At 46.7% G+C, this 12,393-nt stretch overlaps 1 protein-coding gene across 2 annotated transcripts in view; it reads right to left on the reverse strand.

Moving 5' to 3' along the window:
- The window catches only part of LOC146859819 (uncharacterized), a 518,852-nt gene that overhangs the window by 230,588 nt on the left and 275,871 nt on the right, over nt 1–12,393 (reverse strand). For both annotated transcript variants that reach the window (XM_085643565.1, XM_085643566.1), the window contains one exon: nt 8,346–8,450. In XM_085643565.1, the coding sequence (XP_085499691.1) occupies nt 8,346–8,450 (105 nt within the window). The remainder of the gene's footprint in view (nt 1–8,345; nt 8,451–12,393) is intronic.

Here is a 12,393-nt window from a genome sequence, read left to right on the forward strand (position 1 = left end):
CATTAAAGCCAGTCAATATACTGGACATCCTTTAGCACTAACAGTACACAGAGCAAACATGTGCAACAGTTGGTTGGCTGCTCAGATAAGACCAGCAGAGATGATGGGGCTAATCTGCTGCAAGCGTGCATTACTTAACACTTAAATTTAAACCAGTACACTGAAGCAGTGCTGAGCTGAATACTCTGGCAACACTATTAAGTATTAAGCTAAATGTAAACAGGCATGTATAAGTACTAAGTCCTGATGATGGTCCCGTTACATTTTGTTAGGGATCGAAACGCCGTCGACAGTCTTTACATTGAATATGCTACTTACCAGTATGCATCTGTTCTTGGCATGTAGGGCTGCTGACATTTATATCTGTGCATAGATCGCCGCCTAGTGTTGGGTCCGGATGATTGCACATTGTTGTCCTGGAAGAGTCTTCGAAGTATCACGAGATAGGTGGCTCCTCCCCTGGACTACAGTGCGCATGGGCATCCTCTCCATCCTTAGATTGTTCTTCGCCATTGTGGCAGTGATGGAGTAGATACAGTAAGTGATGACCATGCTATACAGTAATGCTGAGTGCTGCAGCCGCTACAGGCGCCGGGGAGGAGGGTGGGCGATATGAATGTCAGCAGCCCTACATGCCTAGAACAGATGCATACTGGTAAGTAGCATATTCAGTTCGAGGCATGTGGGCTGCTGAATTCAGATCTGTGCATAGATTATATAGCAGTACCTCCGTTAGCGGCGGCTGCCCGTGCCAGCTGCAGCAGTCTGAAAAAGAGTCTTGAGAACAGCCTGTCCTACAGCTGCCTGCTGTTTTGAGTGTACATCTACACAGTAGTGTTTGGTAAATGTATGTATAGTGGACCATGTGGCTGCTCTACATATTTCCTGCAAAGGAATGTTTCCTAGGAATGCCATGGACGCCCCTAACTTTCGTGTTGAGTGGGCTCGTGGGGGAATCGTTAATGTGCGTTTAGCTTTTTGATAGCAAATTTGAATACATTTAACGATCCATCTGGCTATCCCTGCTTTGGAAATGGCGTTGCCCTTGTGTTGTGGAGAAAAAGCAACGAAAAGTTGTTTTGTTTTCCTAAAATCCTTTGTTCTGTCTATATAGTACATGAGGGCCCTCTTTACATCTAGGGTATGGAGCATTCTCTCTGCGACATTTTGTGGACTTGGAAAGAAAACAGGCAGTTCAATAGTTTGATTCATGTGGAACTGCGATATCACTTTGGGCATGAATTTGGGGTTGGTAAGTAGTACAACTCTGTTTGCGTGAACCTGTATGAAAGGCTCTTGAACGGTTAGTGCCTGGAGTTCACTAACTCTTCTTAACGAAGTGATTGCCACTAGGAAAGCTACCTTCCAGGTGAGGAATTGAATCTCACATGAATGGAGAGGTTCAAAAGGTGGACCCATTAATCTGGTGAGGACCACATTGAGGTTCCACACTGGTGTCGGTGGGTGTCTCGGGGGAATCACTCGTTTGAGTCCCTCTAAGAAGGCTTTGATGACAGGCACTCTGAATAAAGAGAGGTGCTGCCTGTTTTGAAGATACAAAAAACAAGGGTCCTAACTCAATAGTTACCACAACACAATAATGTCATTCAGTTATATCTTTTCAAGTTTAGAGCTAAGAGAGATCATTTAAAGTAGCTCAGAATATTCAATAAGGCGTCTTAACATAAAATGATGCAACATCCAGCACACGATTCATCATTATTTATTTACAAAAAGAGCATAATTTACATAATATTCGGCGCATGGTTGCTCCAGAGGGAACGTGCATAAAAAGGAGAGTGCTGAGAAGTGAATGTGTAGAAGCAGAAGATTAGAAAAACAATAGAGCAATTATTAAGAACCTTTTCAAAGTACACGGTTATAATTCACCGTAAAAGGTGTCCTGGTAACGTTTGAACATATCAACAAACAGTTCTAGATATTCCTTCCTCAGAACTTAATTCATATTGTAGCACGTTGGGGAATAGCGTATACCAGGCTTAACAACAAGGGGGTGTCGACGTTTCGACCCGTCTTGGGGTACAGAGGTATTTTGAGACCTTGACCGTGCGGGTCTTCTTCAGGACAACAGAGGGTATTGGGGCAACCTGACGTAGTCCTTGACTTGACTTCTGTGTCTACTATGAATCCCGGTACGACTCTACCACAGATCACGAATCACAATAATTCAGTTAACATGTATGCAGTCCTGCCTGGTTAATTCCACAGGCTGTCGAGCTGCAATGGTCGAATCAATCAATTATGCAGTGTCACGGGCCTTCTATTTACGGGAGAGGAAACGGAATCGATTTAGGCATCTCGTTTCGATGCCTAAATCGATTCCTGGATGTTGCATCATTTTATGTTAAGACGCCTTATTGAATATTCTGAGCTACTTTAAATGATCTCTCTTAGCTCTAAACTTGAAAAGATATAACTGAATGACATTATTGTGTTGTGGTAACTATTGAGTTAGGACCCTTGTTTTTTGTATTGATTCTATCCCCAGATCCCTGACTTTCGGGGTAACCTCATTTTTGTAATGGCCACCCTGTTTTGAAGATAGGCTGCTATCGCGGTTAAATGTATACGTATGGAGCTGTATGCCAGATTGCATCGGTATAAGTGTAAGAGGTAACAGTGATGTTTTGAATGGATGCGTCCAGCGGGTTAATGTCATTGTTGTTGCAGTAAATGACAAACCTTTTCCATTTAGCCGCATAGCAAGCTCTGGTTGTGGGTCTCCTGGCCTCCTTGATGATATCCATACATTCAGGTGGCAGGTTTAGATAGCCAAACTCTAAGACTTCAGGAGCCAGATTGCCAGGTTCAGCTGTTGCGGATCTGGGTGCTGAATTTCGCCATGGTTCTGAGTTAAAAGTGCGGGTGTGATCCGCAGCCTTTGATGCGGCACCACGGAAAGTTCTAGAAAGGTGGTGTACCATGGTTGGCGTGCCCATGTGGGAGCAACTAGGATGAGTGTCAGTGAGTGTTGTCGCAGTTTGCGTGCCACTAGCGGTATTAATGGCGCTGTGGGAAAAGCGTACGCAAATCTGCCGGACCAGTTCATCCATATCGCATTGCCCTGTGACTGCGGATGTGGGAACCTGGCGGCAAAGCTTTGGCATTTTGCGTTTTCGTTTGTGGCGAATAGGTCTATCTCTGGATGACCCCACTGTTGGAAGTACGGCTGGAGTACGGACGGATGTAGCTCCCACTCGTGCATCTGGTGGCTGTGTTTGCTGAGCAGATCTGCCATCTGGTTGTCCTTGCCCGGGAGGTGTTCCGCCATGAGGAATATGTTCCTCTGAATGGCCCACTTCCACATGCTCTGAGCCAGATGAGACAACTGTGGAGAGTGTGTTCCTCCCTGCTTCTGTATGTAGTACATGGCAGTCATGTTGTCCGTCCGGATCAACACGACTTTGTTGCATAAGTGTACTTTGAATGCCTTCATGGCTAGGAAGATTGCCATCAGTTCCAGAATGTTGATGTGCATCTTCTTTTGCTGTGTCGTCCATAGTCCCTGCACAGTGTAATTGAGTACATGAGCTCCCCATCCCTGGAGAGAGGCGTCCGCCGTCAGTATTATTTGCGGAACAGGCTCTTGAAACGGTCGCCCTTGCAAAGGTTTTGTGGATTCCACCAATGCAGAGAGTTGTATGCCCGACCGCTCACCAACACTAGGTCTGTTAATTGTCCGTGAGCCTGATTCCATTGACGTGCTAAGCACTCCTGAAGCGGGCGCATATGTAGTCTCGCGTGCGGGACTATGAAAATGCAGGAGGCCATCATGCCTATCAACTGCATGAACTCTCGCGCTGGAAGGGAGTGTTGAGGTTTGAACTTTGTGATCAGCAGTTGCATGCTGTTGATCCTCACTAAATTTGGCTGAGCTGTGGCTGTCAGAGTGTTTATGGTCGCGCCCAGGTACTGTCATACGTGTGCGGGTTGAAGATGTGATTTTGGGTAATTTAGTGAGAATCCTAGACTGTGAAGAAGGTGAATGGTGAGGGACATGTGGCTGGCACATTGCTGGGCTGACTTTTCCTGAACAAGCCAGTCGTCCAGATAAGGGAAGACGTGAATGTGCTGTCTCCGTAGATGTGCAGCCACTGTCGCTAGGCACTTGGTAAAGACCCTGGGTGCCGTTGTTACGCCGAAGTGGAGAACTTTGAACTGATAGTGATGCTCCTGAATAGTGAACCTGAGATATTTTCTGTGCGATGGGTGTATGGGTATGTGGAAATACGCATCTTTCAAATCCAGTGTGGCTAGAAAGTCTCCCTGACTGAGTAGCGGTAGAACCTGCTGTAGGGTGAGCATATGGAAATGCTCTGATAGAATGTAGTGGTTGAGGGGTCTCAGGTCTAGTATAGGTCTGAGAGAACCGTCCTTTTTTGGGATTAAGAAGTACAGAGAGTACACCCCTGTCCCCTGTTGGTTGACGGGCACGACTTCTATTGCACCTTTTTGCAGCATACTTAGTACCTCCTGCTGCAATAATGTCAAGTGCTCTACGGACATAGGACGGTGCTTTGGCGGTATGTTGGGTGGAGTGGACGTTAATTCTAGACAGTAACCGTACTGGATAATGTCCCTGACCCACCTGTCTGTGGTGATGGTTTTCCAGACTGACAGGAACTTCTGGAGTCTCCCCCCGACAGGTGTTATGTGGTCGGGGGGCAGGGGGGCAGTGGGGCAGGGGGAAGGCGTCACTGTTTGTTTTTGGGGGAGGACCTGGTGTTGCCGTACCCACGTCCTCTGCCTTTGGTGCTGGATCCACGATATCCACCTCTAGTGGTTTTATCATAGTTACTTTGCGTGCCCCCTTTATTGTACTGCTGCTGGGACCCCTGACCTCTAGCTGCTCCTCTGTTCCCGGGGCGACGAAAGGAGCCACTACGAAACTGCTGCGACTGCAGAGCCCCCATTGATTTTGCAGTTTCAGTGTCTTTCTTAATTTTTTCGAGGGTAGTGTCAACCTCAGGGCCAAATAAATAGTCTGGGTTGACTGGTTGATTTAAGATATTGTTCTGAATCTCAGGCTTGAAGCCTGAGATTCTCAACCATGCGTGCCTCCTCAACATGACGCTTGTGTTGATCGCCCTTGCTGCAGTGTCGGCTGCATCCAGTGCGCATTTGATGGACGCATTTGTAAGGAGTTGTCCCTCTCTGATAAGGAGCTCCGCTGCCTCTTTGTATTCATCTGGCAAATGTTGTAGTAGTGATTCTAGTGTGTCGTAGTGGGACCTATCACAACTGGCCAGGAGTGCCTGTGTGTTGGCAATGCGCCAGATGTTTGCCGCTTGCGCTGCTATTCTTTTGCCTGATGTCGGCAGCACTTTGGACTCCTTGTCGGGGGGAGGAGCATCACCCGTTGTTTGTGAATGGGCTCGTTTGCGAGCATTAGCAACAACCATGGAGTCTAAAGGTAACTGACCCCTAATGTACATAGGGTCGCCGGGTGCAGGCTTGTATTTCTTTTCGATTCTAGGGTTCAGCACCCGTGCCCTGGTTGTTTCTTTAAAAATGTATTTTGCAGGTTTTAGAACTCCCTTCAACATTGGCAGAGTTTTGGCGGTTTTCTCAGAGGAGGCGAAAGTGTCCACTAAGAAATCTTCTTCTACAGTGTCAGAATGGAGTTCCACTCCATGATTGGCAGCAGCCCGTTCTATGAGGGCATTAAAGGCAGCAGTGTCCTCTGTGGGAGATGTCTTTATATTGTAAAGCTGCGTGTCAGGAGTATCTGGTGCGTTACCCTGGTCGGTGGGGTCATCCCATGCCTGATCTGGGTCTTGCAAGTGATCATCAGGATCGATATCCCCAGGGTAGGTAGTATCATCCCCTATATAGTCCTCTCCTGCGTCTGCCTCTGAATGCGTAGGAGAAAAGGATGGCGGATCCTGAAGGGCGGGTTGAAAGTGTTCATGAAGCACTGGTGCGGAACCTGCCGGCAATTTGTGTTTCAGAGGAATTTTGTATGAGTCCAAGCCCTTCTCTGGTGTGATTTTCCGCTTGCGGAGCATCAACCTACCAGTGTCGGCGTCGATGAAGTGTGTCTGTGAAGGCTCGATATCGATTTGTCCAGTGGATAGTGACTGTTTGGCGGACACGTGTCCGAATTTCGAACATTTTCGGTGCCTTGGGTGGCGGCAATCCAAATGTGATGTGTGCCGGCGCAGAGTGTGATTTTGAGGCCTTGTGCGTTTCCGGACCCGACGTAGGTTGGAGGGTTGCCCGGTCTCTGATGCGTTGCAACGATGCTGAGACCTGTTGCAAGGTGAACGCAGATGGCGCTTTGGAACCGATAGGCACCTTGGAGGCAGGCGTCGAAGCGGCATCCGACTTATTTCCAGTCTTTGGGTCGTCGATCCGAAGGGAGGTATTGACGCTTGTCGGAGTCGATGATTTGGCAGGCGCCGCAGCCTTCGATGTCGACGCAGACGGGTCGACCACCTTGACCTTGGTGGGTTGGGCCGTAATCTTCGGTGCCATAGGCCGAGGCGCCTTGTGGGGACCGAGGGCCTTCTTTTTTGGCTCGGCGCCGGGACCCGTCGCGGTGAGCTCGCCACCGAAATCTCGTTTGGTGCGTTCGGTGCCGATGACCTGTGCTGGCGTAGAAGGAGTGGAGGGCTTCGAGGCCTTCGATCCGATCGCAACCTGTTTCACTTTCGGTTTCGATGTAACCGGTGCGACGGACGGTTTCGGTTTCACTGAAGGAAATCCAGTCATCTTCGATATTAATGGCTCCTGTGAAATGTTTGAGGCCGGGCCTTGAGGCGGGGCCGAAGAACCGTGTGACTGATCTTGGGTAAGGCCCGCAGGCGATCCCTCGACCTGAGCCTTATGACGACTTTGTCTCTCGGCCTCCGTATCGAGGGGTTGGCCTAGCTCTTCGCTGGAGCTATCTTCCTCGGCCCCAAGGGCCTCATTGTAGTCTCTTACCTCTTCGACGACGTCTTCGCCCTCAAATATCACCTCATCGTCGTCTTCCGATCGGGAATCATGTTCGTGGCTGGAGTCTACTTCTTCTACGCTCTCGGCGTCTTCGTCCTCGGTGCTAAAGATGTTGGCCGGGGCAGGCGCCGATTGCTGTGCCTCCAATCTCGCTGCCCGTCGATTCCGGAGAGTCTTCTTCGAGCGGAACCGGGCGCAGGCCATACATTTCGACTCATCGTGATCCGGTGAGAGACATTTGTTGCACACCGGATCGACGTCGATGTGTGGGTATTTCGCGTGGCATAAAGGACATCTCTTGAAGGGAGTCCTCGATTCCATCGTCGATCGAAGTTCGATGTTCGGACCAAAGCGGATCCGAAAAGCGTGAAGAAGGTGCTAAAACACAAAATAAACTGGTCGATACCGAACGGGAACAATACCGACGAGATCTAAAGGCCTTTTGGCCTTAAACTAAAGTTTCCGAACTTGAGCTAAGGTAAGCACATCCGAACCCAATGGCGGAAAAAAACAATCTAAGGATGGAGAGGATGCCCATCCGCACTGTAGTCCAGGGGAGGAGCCACCTATCTCGTGATACTTCGAAGACTCTTCCAGGACAACAATGTGCAATCATCCGGACCCAACACTAGGCGGCGATCTATGCACAGATATGAATTCAGCAGCCCACATGCCTCGAACCATATGCAACCAATATACTGTAAAGTTCAAATGTGCAATGGTGTGTTCACTTCACATGAGTCTGTTATAATTTATTCTACGCAGACACGTTCCTTTTTGCCTGAACTTTCCCTTTATTTGTTTTTGTTCCTGTATGTTAGTAGGACGCTGAATGTGTCCCACTTGAATTTTGTGTATGTATTCTATGTCATATAATATCTAGAGATTAAAACCCTGTCCGGCTGGACTAAGAATATAGTCTCTATTTAGCCTATATTTATTTTTCATACAATCCCAGATTGTCTAGGGACCCCTGTCTTTTATAAAGTGCTGAATACGAAAGCAAGTACAAATCAGCTAGATGGTTGAAATAGTACTGAGAAGGGCAGGACAGGGCACTGCAGCACAGAACTGCAAAGTGCGAGAGGATTTGGTTCCAGTCAACATCAGTCGTCAAGGTAAGACATGGCGCCAGAAAGGTAGTAGACATGGGGAATGGAGAACACATATGGCACAACATATGTGTGGCATTATTTGTGCAGGTCTCAGTTGTGGACAGCTTTGAAAACAATTTCTCGGATTCGCGACATAGTGGCAATGTACATAAGTAATGTGAATAGGTTAGTCTGGACAGAGAAGTAACTACAAAGTAATATTAAATAATTTCTGATATTCATGCAGTACCCCCCAAAATATAGCAAGAAATAAACGATTTTAAAATGTACCTTTTCTTTCAGGGTATTAACTTTATCTGTTAGATCATTGTTGGTTGATTTAATTTCTCCACATTCCACCTCACAGGAATGTAACTTTTTCTTTGCATCTTCCAGCTAGGAACAATAAAACACATGACTGAGGTTTTTGCTTATTATTTACAATTAGTATAGAAAGTACATTGATTGATATCATTCATGCAATTTGAGGAACGCCAAATCTATCCAGCGTATCTACAGTAACAACACAGCTTCAGATAGTGCCCTGTTTCACCTTTTGCTCTCACATTATTCTCAATTGCCTATACTTGTACTCCCATTCTCTTTTTTACTCCTCAATCGTATCTTCCCACACAACTTATAATTACAATTGCACACATTACACCCACACCCCCAAATCTTATGGCATTTGGTTTTAAGAAGTACCTCTCCACAGTACGAATTTCAAACACTCTAATAACCTTACACTGGTGGTGTTTTGCATCCGTTACAGCTCCTCTGACTGACCTCCAATCTAGACTATTTACATTTATTTACGTGCAACTTTCTTCCGTAGACTACTAGTTCACTGACCTATGTAACTAATAAACTATCAGCAGCAAGCTCTTCATGCATCATGCAGTTATCACTGTTGTTGACCAATCTACACATCCTAAGGCCGCAGATGCCGATCCACAGAATGCCAAGAGTAGAAGTAGCAACATCACACACATTTTTACCTAAGTGACATCATATGATCTTTATAACATCACATATATATGCAATGGCATTAAAGGTTGCTCAACAGTCCTGCAACAACCTGATCACCTGAACAATACAGTTTAGACTTGCCCTGTGCAAGGGTAGTTTGACGTCTGCTTGAAACTTGCAATAATAACACTCACAAAACAAAGCAGAGCAGATTACCTGATAAGAAACTTTTCTAAACCGGGTGAGATGGTTTTCAGCAGGTGAACTAGCTTTGCTTCTGCTGCCTAAAACTCCCAGATAGCCCACCCACTTACTGTAGTGGTCTTTGTATCCCCAGTAAGTTTGCAAGCAAGTTTTGTTCCCTTTGGAAGGCCTATGCATGAGGAGCTAGTAGATATTGCTACCAGATTAGTGATGGGCTCTCACATCCTAAGGGGTCAGAAACTTGTCTGTGGTGCAGGATGGACTGGACAAGTAAGCCGGCACACTAGAGGACTAGTAGGGTCAAGGGGCACTTCTAAGGTACCCTTTGGCTGCACGTATAAATAAATCCTTCACTCAATTCAGTATGGGTTTATTAATACGTTTTGAACCAAATATCGTATGCTTCAGCGAAGCTATTATGTAGCTGGAGAACTTGTTTGACCAGTGCCCAGTACATACATACCTAAGATGAATTCCCTGTTCACTTGTAATATCTAGTAATGGAACTAGATATTCGAGGGGAAAATCTGCTCATGCGGATATGTCCTCACATCCAATAAAATTGCACCTTGCCTTAGGGCTGTAAGGCCTGCTCTAGGGGTGAGCAGTGTTAGAGAACATGGCAAACAGGTGTGTGCCATGTTGTGCTTTTACTTTTTAGATCACCTTCCCACACAGCTTGCAGTGGCAGTCTGCATGAGCTTGATGCTGGGTCCCTTAGAGTGGCACAAGATATGTTGCAGCTCTTAGGGACCCTCTTTTAGTACCTATGCCCTAGGTACCAGGCGTACCACTTACTAGGTGGAACTTACAAAAGTGTGAAAGGCCTGGCCCATTGTGGATAAACCAACCAGTTATTTTGTTTTGAAGAAAGAACACTGGCAACCTGGTTTGCACGAACCCAGTGCACTCCAGTCAAAGTTGCACCAGATACCAGGCAAAAAGTGGGGCGAGGGGGCTACTGCAACAAAAACCCAGTTACCTAAAGTGCTCAGTATATAAAAAAAGGTACGGGTCCTGGTTTAAAAACTGGTTTATTGCTCATACTTAGTAATTTGGTTCACATAGCTTGGTTTTAACCCAGTTATTCAGCTAAAGATGGCAAAAAGGACAGCAGGGCCAGGAAAAACCACACAGATGAGAGAGAGCGCAACATGAAGTACTACAGAGGGGGCAGTAGAGAAGTACATGAGGGCAACAACTGAAAACACATGAACTCTCATGGAGTTGTTAACCATAAAGGAAAATGTAATTCCAAAAAATTAAGCAGGTGAAGCGTATGAAAGTACACTTTTTTGACATAGTCCCCTCACTTATCGCCTGGTATCTGACGCAATCTTAACAAAAATGCACTGGGTTCCTGCTATCCAGGTCCCCAGTGCCAGATTTCTTTCCCTAAAACTGCAAAATTATTCCCCCTCTCAGGCTAGTAACACACCTAAAGTGGGTTACCTGATGTGGACACGACTTTTAGAATTTCACCATATTAATTTTAGTCGAATTAGGCTCTTTGGGCCAAGGTTAAAACCAGTTCCCACAGAACGTGTTCATATAGAGGGTGTAGACACCCTAAAGGTAAGTAGACCATAGGCTACTACCCGTCACTCCCAGTAACGCCCCTAAATTGAGTATTCAGGTGGCACCCTGACAGCAGGAACTTAGATTCGGCAGATCAAGAAGCAGAGGACACCGAAAGCCACAACAAAAGCTAGAACTGAAGACTGCTATAGACTTTTGGAACCAATCCCTACCTGCCACACTAAGTCTCGACATTCACGACCCAGCGACTAGTTCTTCAGCTGAAGATCTGCCAAGAACCCCGGTGGGCTGCCAGCACTTCGTAAGTTGCCAGCAAATCTCCCTTGGAGTAGAAGAGCTACTGTCCAGCAGTCCGCAGGCACGGAAACCTGAAGTCCAGTCTATCTAGTTGTCTCTCCGTGACCAGGCCGACGCAACAGCTCTCCAAGGACCATGTGTTCCTGATGGTCAGATCCCTCCCGCCACCAAGTGAGAGGATACAGGACCAATCAGAGCTGCACAGGACCAATACTCGGAGTACTGGACCCCTTTCAGCAAGCCAAGACGTGCAAGTCCAGTCATGAATCTAACTCCACCAGAACAGACCAGCTATCCCGAATTTGCATCCTCAATCAGTGAAACCAAGGATCACATGACTCTGGGAGGCACAGATTCCGGCTGACCTTTCTACTTTGCATCCGAGCGCCCCAGCCTGGGTACCGATGAACCCGCCATGCCCCCTTGTCCCCAATGCCCTTGTGACCCGAGACTCCCAGTTGGGAGCCCAAGGATGTGTTCGCAAGTCTCCCATTGCAGCCTGTTTCCAGGTGCCCCCCTTCTTTCTACCAGAGTAGAGCGCACAGCTACCAACCCGACCGGCACTTTTGCAACCGGAGACCCCAGGGCAGTTAATGAGTAACTGCTGGTGGTACTCTGAACCTTGACCCTCTACAACCCTAAGTCCCGAATGAGACCTCAAGAAACAGATCGCAAATAACTGCATGCACCATGTACCTTTTATAAGATAGCAAAACGTCGTTGGGTAAAGATGCATTAAGTGAATATTTTTACCTACCCGCTAAAATAGAAATTAAAAAAGTACTTACTTGATAATTAAGTTCTTAGTATCAAAATGTATATAAAAATACGACACAATTTTCTGAATTGGTCTCACTTTTATTCTTGAGTGTGTGTCTCATTTATTGCCTCTGTGAGTTCAAAAAATGCTTAGCACTACCCTCTGATACGCCAAACTGCTAACCCACACTATCACAAAAGAGAATTTGGGTTATCATTTGTGCCCCAGTAAACCAATTGGGGTTTTCCTGGACTCTTTACACGGTGTACCTCTTTTTGGTAAACTAAATAAAGAGCCTGCTTCCTACAAGGACATAAGTAAAAAGACTGTGCTTCAGTGGAGGGACAAACATAAGAGGAAGGCAAGTCCACACAAGGCAATAACTAAAAAGAAAGTTAACGAGAGCGATAAAAAATGGCAACCAGTGGACGGTTCTAAGCCCAGTGTAGTTTTCATAGCAGGTCTTTTGCACCCAGATAGCTTGCACTGCCTGGTAGGCTTGAACAAACAAGATCTCACTCGTTCAACAATGAGATTAACAGTCCTACATGCCCATGAGAGGAGATGGAG

This window comes from Triturus cristatus, chromosome 3_1 (assembly GCF_964204655.1).
Source record: "Triturus cristatus chromosome 3_1, aTriCri1.1, whole genome shotgun sequence".
Lineage (NCBI taxonomy): Eukaryota > Metazoa > Chordata > Amphibia > Caudata > Salamandridae > Triturus > Triturus cristatus.